This window comes from Coregonus lavaretus (assembly GCF_964263955.1).
Source record: "Coregonus lavaretus genome assembly, chromosome: 21".
NCBI classification, from domain to species: domain Eukaryota; kingdom Metazoa; phylum Chordata; class Actinopteri; order Salmoniformes; family Salmonidae; genus Coregonus; species Coregonus lavaretus.
In genome coordinates, this window is record NC_140008.1 from 32,837,744 (window position 1) to 32,862,006 (window position 24,263).

General features: G+C 44.5%; 1 protein-coding gene across 2 annotated transcripts; it reads left to right on the top strand.

The window, feature by feature from the left end:
- Positions 1-1,253: 1,253 nt before the first annotated feature.
- Positions 1,254-19,710, top strand: LOC311149024 (bromodomain testis-specific protein-like). 2 transcript variants are annotated; one of them, XM_084186114.1, is made up of 21 exons: positions 1,254-1,874; positions 5,002-5,301; positions 5,504-5,641; positions 5,732-5,873; positions 6,098-6,228; positions 7,955-8,326; positions 8,485-8,613; positions 9,206-9,421; positions 9,531-9,712; positions 9,906-10,204; positions 10,336-10,455; positions 10,656-10,799; positions 12,091-12,149; positions 12,291-12,435; positions 12,846-13,232; positions 13,587-13,618; positions 13,905-14,028; positions 14,145-14,245; positions 14,371-14,555; positions 14,741-15,017; positions 15,135-19,710. In XM_084186114.1, the coding sequence occupies exons 2-21, from the start codon at positions 5,101-5,103 to the stop codon at positions 15,201-15,203; spliced, it is 3,453 nt and encodes a 1,150-aa protein (XP_084042240.1). In that variant the 5' UTR covers positions 1,254-1,874; positions 5,002-5,100; the 3' UTR covers positions 15,204-19,710. The 2 variants fall into 2 exon arrangements, with proteins under 2 accessions (XP_084042240.1, XP_084042241.1); XM_084186115.1 differs by having other exon boundaries at positions 13,908-14,028.
- Positions 19,711-24,263: the final 4,553 nt, after the last annotated feature.

Here is a 24,263-nt window from a genome sequence, read left to right on the forward strand (position 1 = left end):
CTTCTGCGGTAAAACCTCGTTCACCCAAGTACATCTCTGCAGCTGCCACCACATCTATTTTCTGTGATTTACGTTCCATTTCTGCGGTAGAGTTGATAACTATGGCAATGAATGCTAAGAAGCCAACCTTACACAAATTCGTATCACTCTGTATTGGCCTAGGCCTACTACTCACCTTCTGTTCTACACTGACCCTGGCAATCTCAACCTGTCACTGTTGCACCGGACACTTCTGTTCCCCAGCAACATGGACACCCCCACATAGACAGTTTTTTCCACCGATACAACACATTCATTTGTCCTATGCCCTCCTGCACACTTATCACATCTCGGAAATGCCCTCCTGCACACTTATCACATCTCGGAAATGCCCTCCTGCACACTGCTTCAACATGACCATTAAACATCTGAAACACCTTAGTGGGTTCTGCACAAAAGCTCTCATTGGATAACTGACATATCATATCATGACTTTATCAGGTAAAGACTCTGCTTCAAAACTCAAAAAGGAGTTTCACCACGCTCGCCATCGGGTCTGCGTCGCACCAAACAGCGGGCTTCATCAAATTATTTAATATGTAGCCTAATAAACTGCATGGTTTCACGAGTCATAGTGGGAGGACCACACACCATATCATCACATGACTTCAAGTTTACTTCCATATGATGGTTTTTAGATCAATAATTTCCGCATAAAGGCGTTTCCACCGCCATTTCTAGCATAATTAATTTTACCAACACAAAAAGATCCCACCCTTGAACGAACAAATTATCTATCAGCATTTATAAAATTGTACCTACACTTCCTGTTTCCATCACAGCTTTCGTGGGTTTTTTTGTATTCGGAATGACTTTCCTCACATAAAAACTGTGGATGGAAACGTGGTTACTGTAGCAATGTTCGGCATATAATGAATGACGAGTTGGAATGATAGCACGAACAGACTGCAACTCAAGTTTACCGGCTGCTTTACCATATCCCTCCCACCATGACAGAAAAGTATCAGAGAAGTTTGAAACCTAAATCATCAATTCTTCGACATCACCTTACCACTGTGCTTAAATCAATTATGTATCAGCTGAGCAAACAAACACGGCTAAACATGACGTCAGGTAAGCCCCAATTGCTGAGCCAATCGCAGAGCCAAAGAATACGCATGCGTATTTTGACGGAATTCCCCCCACCCCTCCACTGGAAAAGCTTTTCCAACATATTTCTCAGCTAAGCTACACAGTTTGGTTGAACGCTTTCTTTAGGACAGGCATCATAATGTTCGAAAGAAATTGATTGTTTAGCCGACATTTCCTATTTACACATCAACGGAAGGTTCTAGAATGGTCATGTGATGTGGATTGACCAGTTGTGTTGCATTTAGAAAAATACCCAGGTTATCCGTCTTTGTTTTTTTTTACGAATGCCTCCTCTGTAACTTTCAAACTATCTAGGTTACTACATCGAAAAAAGGACGCGAATGTCGGTGAGCTCAAGGTGAACCGATGTTTCGTATTACTACGATGTTTTTTTTCAGTAAAACTAAAGCGTGTCCCACGCTAGAGAATAAATAAATAACTGAATGTAGCACGTGAACTAGTTTGACCAATCACCGATCGAGTTCTGAACTGAAGTGTATAAATATGAGGCGGTTGCCCATAGAGACGTCCGCCATTGAAGACTAGTTTTCAACGTACTTCATATTGTTTAAACCTTGTATTGTGTTTTTATTCGTTAAAAAGCTTTTTTAAAAATAGCAACGTTTTTATTCACTGCATCATCTGCGACAGTCTCATTGGGCATCCTTCCAGCAGAACACGGTCGGCAAAGAGCGTCTGTCTCAGATCGGCAGTAAAAACAATCTTGTGCCAGAGACGGAAAGGTAAATGTGTAAAGATGTCAGGGATCGATATCCAACACATTGCGTTTAATCCGCTGGTTACTTTATTGTATCTCATGACGTTGAAACGGAAGGCTTGTGTGGGGGGAACTGTTTCGTTTGCGGTTCACTGACTTTTTGTGTGTGTCTTTAGACAGAAATCGTTTCCTGTCACCATTTTGTTACGTCAAACTAATTAGCTAACGTTATAGCTAAGATTCGCGTATGTCACATTCAGTGCAAAAATCAGAGCCATGTTTAGGATTCAAACATTAACGGTAGTTAATGTAGAATGTAATATGTAGGCTGGTAAAAGCTTTCGTGTTTCGGTACGAATTCCGCGTTGGCTATCTAGGCTAACATTCTCTATCTCACGCGTTACTAGCCACCGCATTTCGGTCGACCACGTTGAATGCATAATTCAAGCGTAGAGTTGACCAACAATAGAACGTACGATTGTTAATTTCTAGTTACTAACGTTAACTAGTCTGACCATTATTGTTGTAGCTAGCTATGTTACTTGTTATATTTTGTATTAAACACAAAAACATATTAGACATTTCCCCCCCTTCTAGCCTGATGGCTAACGATGACTGCTAACTTGTTATTCTGCCTACCAGTAGAGGGCAGGCAATCGGCAGTCAGAAATGGAAAAGTGACGCATTGTTTCTCGCTGGTCAGAGTAAACAAGTTCCTTGCTATCTGGGATCATTGGGACGTCCATACCCTAACCTTTGTTAACCCATAATCAGAATGACGTTCATCCGCCAAGTACATTTACACATACTCAGAATTGTACTTGGTGATATGGTGCTGCTAGTGATAGACAGCATTTCGAGTAAGAATACAGAATACATGCCTCATCGGGCGCCAGGTATTTTCCAACCTTAACCATTGTACATTGCAACTTCCATGGGGGTAGGGACGTCTCAAAGGACCGAGTAAAAAACAGCTTGTAATAATAACACGCACCTTTACCATCCATCACAAATCACACCCATTAATGTGTAATGTTAGGTTCTAGTAAATAAAACAATTGACATTTTTGTTTCTATCCATTCAGTCTTTGACTTTCTCACCCCGAAAATGTTTTCTTCAGTATTAGCGGCATGTGTATATATGTTTTTTAAAGAAGATACTACTAGCCACTTATATTACGTAACGTTAATTGGAAACTAATTTGAGTCTTGTTATGAATGTGTATTTTCTTTGTTGATACTGGTTTTGTATGTTGTCCTTGGAAGGACAAATGATAGTTTCTCTGTAAAAATCCAATGTATTTATTGAAAATAAACTGCCTAGAAAGATCAATATAACTTGTAATGTAAATTATTTGATTGGGTATGGGCAAAAGTCCAATCTAATTGAATATGTACATTTTTGAAGATTGCAATATTCTTGATGGGGTAAGTAGGTGACAAAGGCATCCATCTGTGCCAGCACAATTGTTATTGTTTTTATTTTTGTGACCTGTCACCTAGTTTGAATTTCAAGGCTGTAGGTTATAGTAAAGGTCCTCAGCCTAAAAGACAGGAAGTGAAACCTTGTCTTTATGACTGATTGGGCATTTCCCAGCGAGATGGAGCCTATCCTTTACCTTATTATAGACCATGTAGTTTGTTCATATGTTATATAATTAATTTCTTATGTTAATGGTGAAATTAGGTATTTTGTGAAGATGTTTTCAATGGAATAACAAGCGCCTAAGTTGAATCATCATAAAAAGATGTAGTAGCCATTGTCCTGGAATATAACGTTGGTACTGTGAAGCAGAACCTTGAACTTAGTGACTATTTTCTACTTTTGGGACACTGAAGAGAAAAGAGGCCTAAGGCTTTTCCATGGGTTGATACCGAGAAAGTTGCTTCTTGAGTGTAACTAATTGCCAAAAATGTTTGACTGAAAACATTGATGTTTACAAGTTCATCAGTTGGCATGCTTTGTAGAGTCAATTGATACAACCATACTTTTCATGAAACTATTTTAGCTGGTTTAGTTGATGGTAGCGAGAAAAGCACAGCTCACAGAGGTGCTTTGCAGTGATTTGATGGGAGGGAGAATTGGTCAAAGTAGTTGCGGTTTTGTTTATCAAGCCATGGTCATCTGACAGATATCGAGGTAAGCAAGTTTGGAGCTTTGGATGCCACGTTGGACACCAGAATTGTAATGTTGACTATGGCCTATGGCCAACAATGCACAGTTCCAGTAGGTGGCAGTATAAACCAGCAGTTTGAATGGCATAGGATTAAAGATGCACTATGCAGAAATTGCTCCGCCATTTCCTGGTTGCTAAAATTCTAATAGTTTGCCTAATTTCAGTTTGTGACAAAACAAGCAAGTGTATTGTAGAGAATGATTGTACCGTCTAAACCGCTGTGAAATATTTTTTACAAAACCATGAATATTGTTTGAAGCTGGTGTACTAAACCAAAAGTACAAGATAGGGAGGCATAGAAATAGCGCACATACCAGATCTACCACTCCTTAGACTTGCTTTCAATGAGCACGACAGATCTATAACACACATTTCTATGTGAATTTGGTTGGATTGCCCAAGAAGTTACATATTGCAGCTTTAAATTGGTTGCTTTTTGTAGTCCTGTTTTGCTTTCAATTTTATTTAGCAAAACCCTTGTCAGTAATATGTTTAATTTTGTTTGTCCCCTGCACAAAATCGAAATGTATCAATCTGCCTGTTTGGTACGGGCTATGGACACACACTGGTGTACGATATGGCAGTGACTGGTTTACCTATTGCTGTGGTTCTCAAACCTCTCCTTGGGGACCCCTAGATCATTTAGTTCTCTGAACTAGCTCGCCTGAGTCCCCTATTCAACTAATTATCAAGACCTTGAATCAGGTGTGCTAGCTCTGGAATAGATCAAATGCATGGAATTGCTGGGGGTCCCCGAGGAGAGGTTTGAGAACCACTGACCTATTGGCCTTTCAGAGCAAAAGGCTTCCTATGCTAATGAAACAGACAGTTCAGCAACTTGCATGGCAGTGTGATCCTGCTCTGGATGTTTTGATCAGGAGGTACATTTTTGTATTTTATTTTAGTCACACAATTGTGCTGTTATCTAGTGCGGGGGAAAAAACATCCATGCTGAAAACCACCCCTCTCTTTCAGTGGTCTTGGAGGAATATGTGTGATGAAAGCTGAGCTACAGGAAACAAGTGCCTCTCTGAATTGCTACCCCGTGTCTACCGACCTTCGGACTGCACCACGATGACAAATGCCGTATGTCCCCCGATGTCCATGGTGGGAGGCGTGAACCCTCCTCCCCCGGAGTTCAAGAACCCCAAGAAGCCCGGCCGTCTCACCAACCAGCTGCAGTACCTGGAGAAGGTGGTGGTCAAGGCCCTGTGGAGACACAACTTCTCCTGGCCTTTCAGGACGCCTGTCGATGCTGTCGGACTGCACATTCCAGTGAGTCTCTCACTTTTGTTACTTGCAATAACTGATATGTGGTATTTCCCTACTAAACTAAGTTGAATGCACTGACTGTAAGTTGCTCTAGATAAGTGTCTGCTAAATGACTAAAATGTAATTGTCAAATGTTTTTTATTTTAGTACTGCACATCCATCATGACCTCTTATGAATTATTTTCCCATTATTTCTCTATTTTAGGATTACTATACAATTATCAAGACGCCAATGGACTTGAGCACCATCAAGAAGCGTCTTCAGAATAATTATTACTGGAAAGCGATGGAATGCATACAAGACTTCAACAAATTGTTCACCAACTGCTATGTATATAATCGGGTAAGGAAAAAAACCTTTGAAATTAGTGTAGGTCTACATAGTTTCCCATTCAATGACAGAATGCTCAATAATCGTTATTACATTTTTCAGCCTGGAGATGACATAGTTCTGATGGCTCAAGCCTTGGAGAAGATCTTCCTACAGAGAGTGGCTGAGATGCCCCAGGAGGAGACTGAGACATCTGCCATCACAACCAATAACCCAGTGAAGGGTGGGAGAAAGTCCTCTGCTGGTAAGCTACACAGCTGCTCCAGTGGCTTAATCTTACACATACATTGTATGCGTCCCAAATGGGTGGCACCCTATTCCCTTTATAGTGCACTACTTTTGACCAGGGCCATAAGGCTCAGGTCAAAAGTAGTGCATTATAAAGGGAATAGGTTGCCATTTGGGCCGCAACCGTACTGCCTTTCATGTACTTTCTGCCTTCTTAATGTCCTCTTATCTTCTGTGTAGGTGTGATAAAGCTGAGGCCCCAGTCCCCTGTGTCTGAGGTAGTGTTCCAGCAGACCGTGATGGTCATCCCTCTTGAGGCCCAACACACCATCCCTCCTGCTGCCCAGCTCTCCTCTCAGATAGCATCCAAAGTCAGTACCTCTAAACAATTACCTCACTATATGTACTTTATATATTTTATACAACGGGTGGTTCTAATCCTGAATGCTGGTTGGTTAAAACTGCTTTGCAGCCGGTGTCTATTCCACAAGTTACCACAGGCATTTTAACGTCATAGATTTAGCCGATTTACTCTGTTCATTCTGGTGGTCAGTGACCCCGCTGTCCTGGCGTCGTGGGGGAGCTTGTTCCACCATTGGGGTGCCAGAGCAGCAAATAGCTTTGACTGGGCTGAGCGGGAACCGTGCTTTCGTAGAGGTAGGGGGGCTAGCAGGCCAGAAGTGGATGAACGTAGTGCCCTCGTTTGGGTGTAGGGTCTGATCAGAGCCTGAAGGTAAGGAGGTGCCGTTCCCCTCACAAATCCGTAGGCAAGCACCATGGTCTTGTAGTAAAAAAAGACCCCTCTGGATAAGAGCGTCTGGTAAATGACGAAAATGTAATGTAATGTAGTAGATGCGAGCCTCAACTGGAAGCCAGTGGAGTGTGCGGAGGAGCGGGATGACATGAGAGAACTTGGGAAGGTTGAACACCAGACGGGCTGCAGCGTTCTGGATAAGTTGTAGGGGTTTAATGGCACAGGCAGGGAGCCCAGCCAACAGCGAGTTGCAGTAATCCAGACGGGAGATGACAAGTGCCTGGATTAGGACCTGTGCCGCTTTCTGTGTAAGGTAGGGTCGTACTCTGCGACTGTTGTAGAGCATAAACCTGCAGGATCGGGTCACCGCTTTGATGTTAGCAGAGAACGACAGGGTGTTGTCCAGGGTCACGCCAAGGTTCTTTGCACTCTGGGAGGAGGACACAATGTAGTTGTCAACCGTGATGGCGAGATCATGGAGAGGGCAGTCCTTCCCCGGGAGGAAGAGCAGCTCCGTCTTGCCGAGGTTCAGCTTGTGGTGGTGATCCGACATCCACACTGATATGTTTGCCAGACATGCAGAGATGCGATTCGCCACCTGGTTATCAGAAGGGGGAAAGGAGAAAATTAATTGTGTCGTCTGCGTAGCAATGATAGGAGAGACCATGTGAGGATATGACAGAGCCAAGTGACTTGGTGTATCGAGAGAATAGGAGAGGGCCTAGAACTGAGCCCTGGGGGACACCAATGGTGAGAGCATGTGGTGCAGAGACAGATTCTCGCCACGCCACCTGGTAGGAGTGACCTGTCAGGTAGGACGCAATCCAAGAGTGAGCAGTGCCGGAGATGCCCAACTCGGAGATGGTGGAGAGGAGGATCTGATGGTTCACAGTATCAAAGGCAGCAAATAGGTCTAGAAGGATAAGAGCAGAGGAGAGAGAGTTAGCTTTAGCAGTGCGGAGAGCCTCTGTGACACAGAGAAGAGCAGTCTCAGTTGAATGACCAGTCTTGAAACCTGACTGGTTTGGATCAAGAAGGTCATTCTGAGAGCGATAGCAGGAGAGTTGGCTAGAGATGGCACGCTCAAGAGTTTTGGAGAGAAAAGAAAGAAGGGATACTGGTCTGTAGTTGTTGACATCTTAGGGATTGAGTGTAGGTTTTTTGATGAGGGGTGCAACTCTCGCTCTCTCTATACCACTTATACATGCCACATAAACATCACTTTTGTAGTTGACAGAATACTTTGTTACATGTATATTGTGCAAACTGTTTAGTCTGTATTTTGCCATTGCATTTCCACCCTTCTCAGATAACACCCCCCCCCCACTGTTGTATTCATATAGTTTCAGATCAAGAAGGGTGTGAAGAGAAAAGCAGACACCACCACGCCGACAGCCTCTGCTCCGATCACCAGCTGCGAGTCGTCCCCCATCGTCGACGGCTCGACGCCCTGTAAGCTGTTCTCCAGGCGGGGCAGCAGTCGGCCCATCAAACCCCCCAGGAAAGACCTGCCTGACTACCCCCAGCACCACAAGAGCAAGAATAGTAAGCTCTCTGATCAGCTCCGCTTCTGTAACTGCATCCTGAAGGAGATGTTCACCAAGAGGCATGCAGCCTACGCCTGGCCCTTCTACAAGCCGGTGGATACGGAGACCCTGGGTCTACACGACTACCACGACATCATCATGCAGCCCATGGACCTGGGAACCATACGGGTTAGATGGCCGGGTTACACTAAACTTGAACGAGAGAGGCTAGTTAGTATCTGCCAGGGTTACATTGGCCAATCTATATCTTGTCCCTTGTTCTCTCTCACTGTTATGAAGATGACCGTATTTGTGATGATACTGAAGACGTACGTGTTTTTTCACAGAAAAAAATGGTTGAACGTGAATACATGGATGCCCAGGATTTTGCTGCTGATTTCAGACTCATGTTCTCCAACTGTTACAAATACAACCCACCCACCCACGAGGTTGTTATTATGGCAAGAAAACTCCAGGTATGATTGCCCTTTTTTCAACCAGTCTAGTCCCTAGAAGTTGTCTAAATGAATTGCAATGCAATAGCGATAGTACAATATGCAGGGATGCAAACTCGACGCTTTTCGGCGAGATTTGCCGTTTTGATCTCAAAATAGGCCATCCACGTGAATCGTGTAGATCAGAAGTGGGGATAAAAAGATTGATGTCATATGTGTTCCATCCAATGTCACGTGTGACAGCTGTGATCAGCCAGCTGCATCCCCTACTAGCCATTGCTCACGCCTGCTTCTCTCTGTCCGCTCTTGCTGCGCATCTCCAGTTTTAAAATGTAATTAAGCCGTGATGGCGAGCTGGGGTGTGCGGACATGAATGAATCCCTGTGGTATCACGATACTACTCGGTATTGCGATATCGCTTGGTATCGCTTCATTAGTCAAATGTTGGTATTATGACAAAACTACTCTGAAAATAAGCACATTTCCTTGCACTTCACACATATTTTTCACGTGTTTCAGTGCAAAAAAAAATCACCAGTTTGCATCCCTACATATGAAGATGGATGGTTGGTGAGAATGTTTGACTAGATTAATTGTGGCCCCTACCCACTAGGATGTGTTTGAGGAGCGCTGGCTGAAGCTTCCAGACGAGCCAGTGAGGAGGGCTGGTGGGCCAGGTCACCACAGGGACGGGAGAGGAGACGGGCCTGGGAGCTCCTCTAGCACAGGCAGCAGTACCGGCGAGAGCTCGTCGGAATCGGAGTTCTCCTCAGACTCTCAGGAGGAAGAAGAGGCCAGAGCTCTACGGTTGGCTAAACTAGAGGAACAAGTATGTCGTCACACCGCTTGTGTCATCTTACCTGGCCATGCTGACATCACTGTTCTGTTACGTACTACCGTGTATCTAACTGATGCCCCCTCTCCTCCGCTCTTCTCAGTTGAAAGCGGTGCACGATCAGCTGCAGAGACTCACCCAGGAGCCCCTGCTGAAACCAAAGAAGAAAGAGAAGTCAAGGGAGAGAAGAAAAAAGAGGGAAACGAGTAGTAGACCAAAGCATGAAGAAGACCTGCGGAAACCTAAAGTGCAGGAGAAGTGCATTAACAAGGGCACGCCTTCTGTGTAAGTGACCAAGTCTTTGTTGATGATAAATTGCTCTTATTGTTTTTTTTTTATCTCCCTTCCCAGTGGAACCTCCTTTTTTTACAAACCAATACAAAGGATTATTGACTTTCATGTTGCCTCTGTTAGTAAAAAAAAACTAACTTTCATTGTCCTACCAAGAGTTCCTTATTGTCTTTTTACCCCTCTAAAGGCACGGCAAGAGGAGGAAGATGGCTCTCCCTGTGGTGCCCTATGAGTCTGAGGAGGACGAGGTCCCGGCGGTGCCCATGTTGTACGGTGAGAAGAGGCAGCTGAGCCTGGACATCAACAAGCTGCCGGGGGACAAGCTGGGCAAGGTGGTGAACATCATCCAGGCCAGGGAGGCCTCGCTCAGAGACGCCAACCCTGAGGAGATAGAGATCGACTTTGAGACCCTCAAGCCCTCCACACTCAGGGCCCTGGAGAGCTTCGTCATGACCTGCCTCAGGAAACGGCCCAAGAAACTCAACTGTGAGTAGTTGCAGTGCACACCTTCCTTCCTTCGGTCCTTGTGGGTTGATTATTGCACATGTATCTCTGTACTGCTGACCAAGGACTTTACTAGGCTCAAATGTCATTCTTTACCCTATTCTTTCTTCCAGTGAATAAGCTGGTGAAAGCCAAAGGAGAGATGCAGACTGTGAAGAAGCAGGATGCAGAGAAACATCTCCAGAGTATTACTGATGAGTCAAGCTCACTGGCCAATAAGAAGAAGTCAACAAGTAAGTAAACACTGAAGCTGTGGTAGCAAGGACCAGTATGTCTGTTATTTAGGGGCCTTGTTGTCCTTAGGAGGGTCGGGGGAAACAGGTTCTTCGGTGTTCTCTCTGCTGTCCAATAGGGAATAACTCAATTGTGCTTGCCTCAGTCTTTCTCTCTGTTGTCCTATACGTGATAGTTGTCCCTCTCTGTTTCCCTCCAGATGAGCCCCCTATGGCTCCTCCTGTCTCAGACCTGGCCCGGCCATCCCGTCTCAGTGAGAACAGCAGCTCTTCCTCCTCCGGCTCTGACAGCTCCAGCAGTAGTAGTGATTCTAGCACTTCTGATAGCAGTGACTCTGAATCAGGTTAGCTGTTCTCCTCAGCACTAAGCACTATCCCCCACCCCCTACCTACCCACCTCGCTTTCCTGCAAGGGCACTCCCTCCACACTTCCCCCCACTCTCTGTACACTAATGGAGTGAGAGAAAATGATACGGCTAAAAACCCACCTGGACTCTAGCCTCTGTAGCACAGTATAACTTTTTCACCTGCTGGCAAAACCAAAATACTTGAAGAAATATTAAAGTGTTATCGTTTCATATTTTTGAATGTTCGTTCATTGGGTGTTTTTATATTTATTTATTTGTGCACTTAGTCTATACTACAGAGCAGTGAACTGTCACAAACATCTATCTTTAGATTATTACAGTGCTGTATTTATTTATTTGTTTGTTAATGTTATTTTTATAATGCAAACAAATGGTGCTTAGTTTGAAATGAGGCCAGCCAGCCTTCTGTGCAAAATGTCATTTATCCAGCGGGCACCAGACTGCTGCTGTCCAAATCTGAAGTACATTTTAAGAATGGGGACAAGTTCTTAAACAGCCCATATAGGCCTGGTGCTATTTATGAGCCAAATATCTTATTTACACTCCTACCGGTATACATCTTCTATAAACATAGTAAAAATCTGATGGATAGGGTTACTCTTCAACCCCCTCTCATCTCACCCTCCATACGCTGAGCCATTGCAGGGTCAAAGCTGGTCCTCACTTAAGACTGCAGCACTCATTACTGTTCACCAATTGATTGTACTCAGATTTTTGTTACTTTTTGTTTTGGGTTTTTGCAAGATTTTGTATGGAGCAATATAAGCATAATACACGTACATCAGATTGTATTTGAAGTACTCGACAGATTGTATTTGAAGTACTCGACAGATTGTAACGTTAATGCAGAGCTTGAGGGAGTAGGATTTCTGCTACACTGCTGCATTTTGTAGGTAGTGCAAATGTTTTTTGTTCCATTTGTACCTAACATGGGTAGAATTTTAAACGTGTCTGTCTTGGTGGTCAACGCCTAGAGTTTCAAATAAATACATTTTGATAGACTATTTTACATTTTACCGTTAAGTGGTGTTTTTCTTTTAATTTGTATCACATCTTCAAACAGTTAAATCCTACTAGACACATTAACTTGCAACCACAAGTTTAGCTTTTACTGAAAACTGGGGATGAAATAGTAGTGATTCCAGGGTAGATCAGTGGAATTGTTTTCGTATTATTTAAAGGTAAGTAAAGATGTGTATGTTTTTATTTTTATTTTCCATTTATCCAACTGTGGATAAATTGAATTACTATTGCGCATGTCTTTCAGTAAAGAAATCTAAGAAGAAAAAGAAATGCAAAGACACTCCACACAAGTTCAAGACGAAGGTAAATATCTAACACAGCCCCTGGTTTCTCTAACCCAGTGGTCTAGTTCACATGGGTTATACCTTATATTTGGATGAACATGCTTGGAACTACAGTGTGTTTTCATTATAAATTGTAAGTAATTTCTTTCCCGTCAAACAGAAGTCAAAAAAGAAGAAATCTGCTAAGAAAGACCTATTGTCTGAGTCCTCTCTCCAGACCAGCCAGCCCCCGCCTGCCTCTGCCTCTCTAGCCCCAGCAGTAGTCACTAAAGGCCAGCCTCTAGAGCTACTCGTGTCACCCCCAGGTAGCAAACGCTTGTTGCCTTCACATTCTGTGTCTGTGTGTTAGTGCGTTGGCTATAAAGGAACTCAATGGACAACCATGCCAAGTTCTGTAACACTGTCTTTCATTACATTTTTAAAGGTTGTTGACAAGTCCTTAGTGTCAGCCCTTGCTATGGATATACAATTTCCCCTGTAAAACAGCAGGTTTTAAACCCATGGAAGGTCTAAGGCTGGACCGAGGCCCCTGTGGAAATCACATAAGGAGAAGATTGTATTGTTTGGATTAGATGAAAAAGCTGGATTGCCTGGTCATTTCTCTGGGCCGTGTTGCTCTCAGTCTCATGGGATGTGACGTTTAGTTGAGTTTAACCAGAAGCCTACACCCTTTACTCACTATTTCTCTTGAATTTCCCCTTCCCTCCACTCTCAGCCTTACACAGCCGCCTGCCTCCACAGCCTTCAAGACCAAGTGCTAAAGCAGCACCACTACCTCGCAAAAACCAGTTGGCCCCCCTGCAGCTCACTGACAGTCAGCCCCAACAACAGCAGGACCCCCTGGCCCCGTCTGAGAGCCCCACTACTCCCTCTCTCACTCCCCCTTCCTCCTGTGACCCCACTCTTACTCTGCCCACAGACCCACTAAACACAACACCTACTCTCACACACAAACCTCCCTCCAGCCTGCTCTGTTCCCCCCAAACCCCTCCCTATCCCCTAGCTCTCCTCCCTTCTCCTCGTTGTCAATCACTAGCCCAGACACAGGAGGGGAAAACTGGGCCAGTCTCTCTTGAGCCACCTGATAGGGCACAATGGGAAGGTAAGGGCTCTTCAGTCAGCTTAGCAGCCCCCCTAGCTTTTAGCATGTCCCCTCCCCTGTGTGCTGCCTGTGCTGCTAAGGTCTGTGTGTCGCCTGTAGATGGTGTGTTTTTAGCTTGCTGTGGAGTTCATACCATTCCACCATCGCTGTTTGTTTTTACATTGCCGTGCAGTGTTCTAGATGCCATGTCACCATCTCTGTAGCCCTGGCTGCATGTCTCATCTCGCTCCTCATCAACTGCCTGCCTGCCGGCTTACATCCACAGTGTTGGTGTCTGTCTGTGTGGAGAATAACGCCCTGCTTTGTTTTTCTCCTGTCCATCTGCGCTGCTGTCCCCTCTGACCTCTCCTGCAGTTTTACTACAGGCTGCAGATAGCAGATATGAGGTATGCTCTCCTCTTCCTGTTGTTGATGGATGAATTGTGACGCTAGATTAAAACACATTTATTAATATCGCAAGAGCGTTGATTGGTATATTTTCTTTGAAGGACATTTTTATTAGAATCGATACAAGTCTACAGAGTGTTTTCTGTTGCAATTGAAATGTGTTTTTCATTGGCCAAATATTTCAGGGGTGGAGACAGCCGGTTGATTGTGTGAAAAAGCATTGGCCTTAGCCCTGGGAGAGGGCGGTAATGGAGGTTTAATACTCTAAATCTCACTTTGCGGTAGCAGCAGCCGTGCCCAGTGCTGTTGTCCCCTCTACAAGACAGCCCATTACAGCCTGTGAAGGATGACATGAGGCCCTCTGAAGCACTGGGGGAGACACACTCCAGGATTCTACAGAAACAGCCTTGTAAGCAGAACTGTGTGTGGGTGTAGGAATGTTTTTGTGTATGGAATTTTGTTCATTTGTAATTGATTTGCAGACATCTTTTTAATGGACTGAATATATTTTCTCTACCTCCCCAGATCCCAGACACTCTGACGGTGTGTTTGATGGTGGCAACACCAGCCTCTCTCATCCAGCTAATAAACCCACTGCAGATGGAAAAAACACACCTGCCAAAAAGGTAAGCTAATGTAACTGAAACATAACACTAGCATCATGAATTACTTGAAATGTACTGTATGCATGCCCATCGGAAGCGTTTGTCCAAAAAATGTGACATGTCATTTGTGAAACTATCCTGTGTAGGATATTGTCCTGAAGAACGCAGACTCCTGGGCTAGTTTGGGGAAGATGGCCATTTCCACTCCCTCCACGGTGAAGTCTTCAAAGGAGAGCTTTGATAAGTTCCGCCGGGCAGCCATTGAGAAGGAGGAGAGAGAGAGGGCTCTCATTCTGAAGAGGACTCAGATGAAGGCTTCGGGGAAGAGCAGGTACTTATTCATTCATCCATCCACTCATATTTTCTTAATCTATTCTTTAGTCTTTTCTTATCAGTTTTGTATCTTGTAGGTAATGCTGCTTCACCCAAACTCCTCCAATAATGAAGTAGATGTCTCTTAATACGTGAGTGGTACTTGATGAGCCAGGTAAAAGTGTTGTGATGTTTTCTTTTCAGCCTGACCATGCCAGTATCGTTGCCAGTGGCAGTACCCGTGCCACCTAGAGCTGCAGAATCGGAGCCCCTGCCATGTAGAACACCAGAGCCAGCAGAGATCCCCCTGCCGACGGAGGCCATCGTGGAGCCTCAGACTCCTAAAGATCTAGAGCCCCTGAAAGAGGAGCCTCCAGCGGCTGCCTCAACCCCACCTCCGCCCCTCACTACCCAGACATCTGTAGACGGGGAGAGGGAGATGGCCCGCAGGAGAGAACAGGAGCGACGCAGACGAGAGGCTGTACGTCCCTTTCCTTCCATTTTTGCCTTCATTTGTTTTATTGTGCCAGTCATTCTTCTGTTCCTTGTTGTAGTTTTATCCAGGCTGTAATAAAACGTCTTCCCTTTTCTCCCTCAGATGTCTGGTGTCATTGACATGACAATGCAGAGTGACATCATGGCAACATTTGAGAAGAACCTGGACTAACATAAAATGGCAGGAGACCATGCAGCTTGTGACTGACGTCTGTCTTCTGTTGTTGGAGAATAAATAATAGAGCTTGGTGTTCTAGTAAACGTCACCCTAGGCTCCTCCTCTCCCTCCAGACACTGGCTGTCTGAACCAACCACGCAGCATCTAGATGATGGAAACGGGTCATTATGGGTGTGTCCCAAATGACACCCTATCCCCTATATAGTGCACTACTTGTGGGCCCTATTGGCCCTGGTCAATCGTAATACACTAAATAGGGAATAGTGTGCATTTTGGGATGAAGGCTATTATTATCCTTACCAGGAGACGATTGTACTGTAGCGGAAGCTTGTACTGTAGCATGGCAACCTCACATGACATAACCCCAGTACATTTTAGTATTGTTGTCAACTGTAAGAAGATACTGTAAGATGTAAAATATTGATATTGCAAAATATATATATATATATATACACACACACACACACACATTACTAGTGAAAAGTTTGGACACCTACTCATTCAAGAGTTGTTCTTTATTTTTGTTATTTTCTACATTGTAGAATAATAGTGAATACGTCAAAACTAATGAAATAATACATGGAATCATGTAGTAACCAAAAAAAGTGGTAAACAAATCAAAATATATTTGAGATACTTCAAATAGCCACCCTTTGCCTTGACAGCTTTGCATACTCTTGGCATTCTCTCAAGCAGCTTCACCTGGAATGCTTTTCCAACAATCTTGAAGGAGTTCCCACATATGCTGAGCACTCGTTGGCTGCTTTTCCTTCACTCTGCCGTCCGACTCATCCCAAACCATCTCAATCTGGTTGATGTCAGGGGATTGTGGAGGCCAGGTCATCTGATGCAGCACTCAATCACTCTCCTTCTTGGTCAAATAGCCCTTACACTGCCTGGAGGTGTGTTGGGTCATTGTCCTGTTGAAAAACAAATTATAGTCCCGCTAAGCCCAAACCAGATGGGATGGCGTATCGCTGAAGAATGCCTTGAATTCTAAATAAATCACAGACATTGTCACCAGCAAAGCACCATAACACCACCACCTCCATGCTTTACGGTGGGAAATACACATGCAGAGATCATCCGTTCACCCACACCGCGTCTCACAAAGTCACGGCGGTTGGAACCAAACATTTCAATTTTCGACTCCAGACCAAAGGACAAATCTCCACTGGTCTAATGTCCTTTGCTCGTGTTTCTTAGCCCAAGCAAGTCTCTTCTTCTTATTGGTGTCCTTTTAGTAGTGGTTTCTTTGCAGAAATTCGACCATGAAGGCCTGATTCTCACACAGTCTCCTCTGAACAGTTGATGTTGATGTTACTTGAACTCTGAAGCATTTACTGCTGCAATTTCTGAGGCTGGTAACTCTAATTAACTTATCCTCTGCAGCAGAGGTAACTCTTGGTCTTCCATTCCTGTGGCGGTCCTCATGAGAGCCAGTTTCATCATAGCGCTTGATGGTTTTTGCGACTGCACTTGAAGAAACTTTCAAAGTTCTTGAAATTTCCCATATTGACTGACCTTCATGTCTTAGTAATGATGGACTGTTGTTTCTCTTTGCTTATTTGATCTGTTCTTGCCATAATATGGACTTGGTATTTTACTAAATAGGGCTATCTTCTGTATACCCCCCCTACCTTGTCACAACAACTGATTGGCTCAAACGCATTAAGAAGGAAAGAAATTCCACAAATTAACGTTTAAGAAGGCACACCTGTTAATTGAAATGTATTCCAGGTGACTACCTCATGAAGCTGGTTGAGAGAATACCAAGAGAGTGCAAAGCTGTCATCAAGGCAAAGGGTGGATATTTGAAGAATCTCAAATATAAAATATATTTTGATTTTGTTTAACACTTGGTTACTACATGATTCCATATGTGTTATTTCATAGTTTTGATGTCTTCACTATTATTCTACAATGTAAGAAATAGTCAAAATAAAGAAAAACCCTTGAATGAGTACGTGTGTCCTAACCTTTGACTGGTAGTGTGTGTGTGTATGTATATATATATATACACACACACACACTTAAAGGACCATATATAGATGGACTTTGCCCTTTTTTTGGTACTTTTGATTGTTTGTAAATACCAGCTGCACTGAAGTGATGCTTAACTCTTAAAGAAAGAGCTGTTGTAAAAAATAAATGTAAAATTGAACTGTTTTTCCACCAACACGTTGAGTCCTCTTACTTTTCACCTAGGGTGCATCACAAATGGCACCCTATTGCCTTTATAGAGTTTTGACCAAGGCCCTTAGTGCTCTGATCAAAGGTAGTGCACTATATACGGAATAGGATGCCGTTTGGGACAGTAGACTTGGTGAGTCCTCTCATGTACACCAGAGGAGGCTGGTGGGGGGCGCTATAGCATGATGGACTCATTGTAATGGCTGGATTGGAATAAATTGAACAGTAAATATATGGAAACCACATGTTTGACTGTTCCATTTATTCCATTCCAGCCATTACAATAAGCCTGTCCACCTGTAGCTCCTCCCACCAATCTCATCTGACTTTCACATCAACCTGTTTACACCCTTATTAAAGTTCCAACTTTTTGACTTGGCTGAAATGCATAACCTGACCTCTTTGTTTTTGCTACACTCCCAAATAGTAATACTATTATGTACAGTGTATTCAGAACCCTTTACTTTTTCCATATTTTGTTACATTATAGCCTTATTCTAAAAAAAAATCCCTCCATATACACACAATACCCCATAATGACTAAGCAAAAACAGGTTTTTAGAAAAAAACTGAAATATGACATTTACATAAGTATTCAGACCCTTTACTCAGCACTTTGTTGATGCACCTTTGGCAGTGATTACTGCCTTGAGTCTTCTTGGGTATGACGCTACAAGCTTGGCACACCTGTATTTGGGGAGTTTCTCCCTTCTCTGCAGATCCTCTCAAGCTCTGTCAGGTTGGATGGGAGTGTCGCTGCACAGCTATATTCAGGTTTCTCCAGAGATGTTCGATCGGGTTCAAGTCCAGGCTCTGGCTGGGCCACTCAAGGACATTCTGAGACTTGTCCCGAAGCCACTCCTGCGTTGTTTTAGCTGTGTGCTTAGGGTCGTTGTCCTGTTGGAAGGTGAACCTTCACCCCAGTCTGAGGTCCTGAGCGCTCTGGAGCAGGTTTTCATCAAGGATCTCTCTGTACTTTGCTGCATTCATCTTTCCCTCGATCCTGACTAGTCTCCCAATCCCTGCCGCTGAAAAACATCCCCACAGCATGACGCTTCCATCACCATGTTTCACCGTTGGGATGGTGCCAGGTTTCCTCCAGACGTGACGCTTTGCATTCAGGCCAAAGAGTTCAATCTTTGTTTCATCAGACCAGAGAATCTTGTTTCTCATTGTCTGAGAGTCCTTAAGGTGCCTTTTGGCAAACTCCAAGTGGGCTGTCATGTGCCATTTACTGAGGAGTGGCTTCCATCTGGCCACTCTACCATAAAGGCCTGATTGGTGGAGTGCTGCAGAGATGATTGTCCTTCTGGAAGTTTCTCCCATCTCCACAGAAGAATTCTAGAGCTCTGTCAGAGTGACCATCGGGTTCTTGGTCACCTCCCTGACCAAGGCCCTTCTCCCCCGATTGCTCCGTTTGGCCGGGCGGCCAGCTCTTCGAAGAGTCTTGGTGGTTCCAAACTTCTTCCATTTAAGAATGATAGAGGCCACTGTGTTCTTGGACCTTCAATGCTGCAGAAATGTTTTGGTACCCTTCCCCAGATCTGTGCCTCGACACAATCCTGTCTCGGAGCTCTACGGACAATTCCTTCGACCTCATGGCTTGGTTTTTGCTCTGACATGCACTGTCAACTGTGGGACCTTTATATAGCCAGGTGTGTGCCTTTCCAAATCATGTCCAATCAATTGAATTTACCACAGGTGGACTCCAATCAAGTTGTAGAAACATCTCAAGGATGATCAATGGAAACAGGATGCACCTAAGCTCAATTTCGAGTCTCATAACAAAGGGTCTGAATACTTTCGTAAATAAGGTATTTCTAAAAACCTGTTTTCGCTTTGTCGTTATGAGGTATTGTGTGTAGATTAATAAGGAAAAACATTTATTTAATCCATTTTAGAATACGGCTGTAACTTAACAAATGTGGAAAAAGTTAAGGGGTCTGAATACTTTCTGAATGGACTGTATATTGTGTACTGTATAGTTTCTCTCCAGTTCTTTACAACTTCATGTTATTCATAGTCAATTCTGCACCTTTTGTGGAAAAATATTCTATATGATGCTCTGAGCTATATTGTACGTCATTTTTGACTTATTTAAGTATAAAGAAATATTTCTATGCGTTTCTGTTCCCAAATGTGTGGACATCAAATATTTGTTTCTGTATAAAATTATACTTCGTATTTTATTACATAGAGGCTAGGGATGTCGGTCTTTGCCAAAATGTTAGTTTCAAATGCTAGACTTATTTAAAACTACACTTACCTTGTTTAAGTGCCATATAAACTCAGCAAAAAAAGAAATGTCCTCTCACTGTCAACTGCGTTTATTTTCAGCAAACTTAACGTGTAAATATTTGTATGAACATAAGAAGATTCAACAACTGAGACATAAACTGAACAAGTTCCACAGACGTGACTAACAGAAATGGAATAATGTGTCCCTGAACAAAGGGGGGGGTCAAAATCAAAAGTAACAGTCAGTATCTGGTGTGGCCACCAGCTGCATTAAGTACTGCAGTGCATCTCCTCCTCATGGACTGCACCAGATTTGCCAGTTCTTGCTGTGAGATGTTATCCCACTCTTCCACCAAGGCACCTGCAGGTTTCCAGACATTTCTGGGGGGAATGACCCTAGCCCTCACCCTCCGATCCAACAGGTCCCAGACGTGCTCAATGGGATGAGATCCGGGCTCTTCGCTGGCCATGGCAGAACACTGAGATTCCTGTCTTGCAGGAAATCACGCACAGAACGAGCAGTATGGCTGGTGGCATTGTCATGCTGGAGGGTCATGTCAGGATGAGCCTGCAGGAAGGCTACCACATGAGGGAGGAGGATGTCTTCCCTGTAACCACAGCATTGAGATTGCCTGCAATGACAACAAGCTCAGTCCGATGATGCTGTGACACACCACCCCAGACCATGACAGATCCTCCACCTCCAAATCGATCCCACTCCAGAGTACAGGCCTCGGTGTAACGCTCATTCCTTCAACGATAAACGTGAATCCGACCATCACCCCTGTCCTGTCTGGTCCAGCGACGGTGGGTTTGTGCCCATAGGGGACGTTGTTGCCGGTGATGTCTGGTGAGGACCTGCCTTACAACAGGCCTACAAGCCCTCAGTCCAGTCTCTCTCAGCCTATTGCGGACAGTCTGAGCACTGATGGAGGGATTGTGCGTTCCTGGTGTAACTTGGGCAGTTGTTGTTACCATCCTGTACCTGTCCCGCAGGTGTGATGTTCAGATGTACCGATCCTGTGCAGGTGTTGTTACACTTGGTCTTCCACTGCGAGGACGATCAGCTGTCCGTCCTGTCTCCCAGTAGCGCTGTCTTAGGCGTCTCACAGTACGGACATTGCAATTTATTGCCCTGGCCACATCTGCAGTCCTCATGCCTCCTTGCAGCATACAGTTGAAGTCGGAAGTATACATACACCTTAGCCAAATACATTTCAACTCAGTTTTTCACAATTCCTGACATTTAATCCTAGTAAAAATGATGTCTTAGGTCAGTTAGGATCACCACTTTATTTTAAGAATGTGAAATGTCAGAATAATAGTAGAGTGATTTATTTCAGCTTTTATTTCTTTCATCACATTCCCAGTGGGTTAGAAGTTTACATACACTCAATTAGTATTTGGTAGCATTGCCTTTAAATTGTTTAACTTGGGTCAAACATTTCGGGTAGCCTTCCACAAGCTTCCCAAAATAAGTTGGGTGAATTTTGGCCCATTCCTCATTTAAAAGTTTACATTTACGTCATTTAGCAGACGCTCTTATCCAGAGCGACTTACAAATTGGCGCATTCAACTTATGAGAGCCAGTGGGATAACCACTTTTTTTATGGGGGGGTGGGGGAGGGGGGGTAGAAGGATTACTTTTATACTATTCCAGGTATTCCTTAAAGAGGTAGGGTTTCAAGTGTCTCCGGAAGGTGGTCAGTGACTCCGCTGTCCTGGCGTCGTGGGGGAGCTTGTTCCACCATTGGGTTGCCAGAGCAGCAAATAGCTTTGACTGGGCTGAGCGGGAACTGTGCTTCCATAGAGGTAGGGGGGCTAGCAGGCCAGAGGTGGATGAACGTAGTGCCCTCGTTTGGGTGTAAAGTCTGATCAGAGCCTGAAGGTAAGAAGGTGCCGTTCCCCTCACAGCTCCGTAGGCAAGCACCATGGTCTTGTAGTAGATGCGAGCCTCAACTGGAAGCCAGTGGAGTGTGCGGAGGAGCGGGATGACATGAGAGAACTTGGGAAGTTTGAACACTAGACGGGCTGCAGCGTTCTGGATAAGTTGTAGGGGTTTAATGGCACAGGCAGGGAGCCCAGCCAACAGCGAGATGCAGTAATCCAGACGGGAGATGACAAGTGCCTGGATTAGGACCTGTGCCGCTTTCTGTGTAAGATAGGGTTGTACTCTGCGACTGTTGTAGAGCATGAACCTGCAGGATCGGGTCACCGCTTTCATGTCAGCGGAGAACGACAGGGTGTTGTCCAGGGTCACGCCAAGGTTCTTTGCACTCTGGGAGGAGGACACAATGGAGTTGTCAACCCTGATGGCGAGATCATGGAGCGGGCAGTCCTTCCCCGGGAGGAAGAGCAGCTCCATCTTGCCGAGGTTCAGCTTGAAGTGGTGACCCGACATCCACACTGATATGTCTGCCAGACATGCAGAGATGCGATTCGCCACCTGGTTATCAGATGGGGGAAAGGAGAAAATTAATTGTGTGTCGTCTGCGTAGCAATGATAGGAGAGACCATGTGAGGATATGACAGAGCCAAGTGACTTGGTGTATCGAGAGAATAGGAAAGGGCCTAGAACTGAGCCCTGGGGGACACCAGTGGTGAGAGCACATGGTGCAGAGACAGATTCTCGCCACGCCACCTGGTAGGAGCGACCTGTCAGGTAGGACGCAATCCAAGAGTGAGCAGCGCCGGAGATGCCCAACTCGGAGAGGGTGGAGAAGAGGATCTGATGGTTCACAGTATCAAAGGCAGCAGATAGGTCTAGAAAGATAAGAGCAGAGGAGAGAGAGTTAGCTTTAGCATTGCGGAGAGCCTCCGTGACACAGAGAAGAGCAGTATCAGTTGAATGACCAGTCTTGAAACCTGACTGGTTTGGATCAAGAAGGTCATTCTGAGAGAGATAGCAGGAGAGTTGGCTAGAGACAGCACACTCAAGAGTTTTGGAGAGAAAAGAAAGAAGGGATACTGGTCTGTAGTTGTTGACATCGGAGGGATCGAGTGTAGGTTTTTTGAGGAGGGGTGCAACTCTCGCCCTCTTGAAGACGGAAGGGACATAGCCAGCGGTCAAGGATGTGTAGATGATCGAGGTGAGGTAAGGGAGAAGGTCTCCGGAAATGGTCTGGAGAAGAGAGGAGGGGATAGGGTCAAGCGGGCAGGTTGTTGGGTGGCCGGCCGTCACAAGTCGCAAGATTTCATCTGGAGAGAGAGGGGAGAAAGAAGTCAAAGCATAGGGAAGGGCAGTGCGAGCAGGACCAGCGGTGTCATTTGACTTAATAAACAAGGATCGGATGTCGTCAACCTTCTTTTCAAAATGGTTGACGAAGTCATCCACAGAGAGGGATGGGGAGGAGGATTCAGCAGGGAGGAGAAGGTGGCAAAGAGCTTCCTAGGGTTAGAGGCAGAGGCTTGAAATTTAGAGTGGTAGAAAGGGGCTTTAGCAGCAGAAACAGAGGAAGAGAATGTAGAGAGGAGGGAGTGAAAAGATGACAGGTCCGCGGGGAGTCTAGTTTTCCTCCATTTCCGCTCGGCTACCCGGAGCCCTGTTCTGTGAGCTTGCAATGAGTCGTCAAGCCACGGGGCAGGAGGGGAGGACCGAGCCGGCCGGGAGGTAAACAATTGTAGGAAAAATGACTTGTGTCATGCACAAAGTAGATTGCCTAACCGACTTGCCAAAACGATAGTTTGTTAACAAGAAATTTGTGTAGTGGTTGAAAAACTAGTTTTAATGACTCCAACCTAAGTGTATGTAAACTTCCGACTTCAACTGTACCTAAGGTACGTTCACGCAGATGAGCAGGGACCCTGGGCATCTTTCTTTTGGTGTTTTTCAGAGTCAGTAGAAAGGCCTGTTTAGTGTCCTAAGTTTTCATAACTATGACTTTAATTGCCTACCGTCTGTAAGCTGTTAGTGTCTTAACGACCGTTCCACAGGTGCATGTTCATTAATTGTTTATGGTTCATTGAACAAGCATGGGAAACAGTGTTTAAATGCTTTACAATGAAGATCTGTGAAGTTATTTGGATTTTTACAAATTATATATAGTGGTGTGCTTAGCAAACTTTAGGCATTGTTTCTGCCTACATTTTTGGTTATTTCTAATAAGATTCAACCCTTACTGTAAAACATTTTTGGAAGACAGTAAGACTAATGGTTTTTTTTTTATGGTTCTAGCTGTTCTGCAGTATTTTTTTCTCTCACTTTGACATGAACAGTAGCACTTTATTCTGTATCTTGTGGTATGAGTGCATGTCAGACCATATAGAGAAATAACTTTTTGAGAAAATCACACAAAGCTAAATTATTAAATGTTTTTCATTAAAGCACTGTTTGTTTTCTGTGTTTAGTGTTGTGATTTCATGGATGATCAGCCAGTCCCATCAAGGAGGATTTCCAGAAAGTCTTCTTTACAATAAAAAGGTGATGACTCAATACTGGAAAACAGTGTGCATTCACTGCACTGTATGCAGATCCACACACTTGAATTTGTTCAGTGATGGAGATTTGACAAGACATGCAGGACTCACTACACCCCAATTTAGTGTGTTATTCTTAGCAATATACGGTGTACAAAACATTAAGAACACCTTCCTAATGTTGAGTTGCACCCCCTCCCCCTTGTC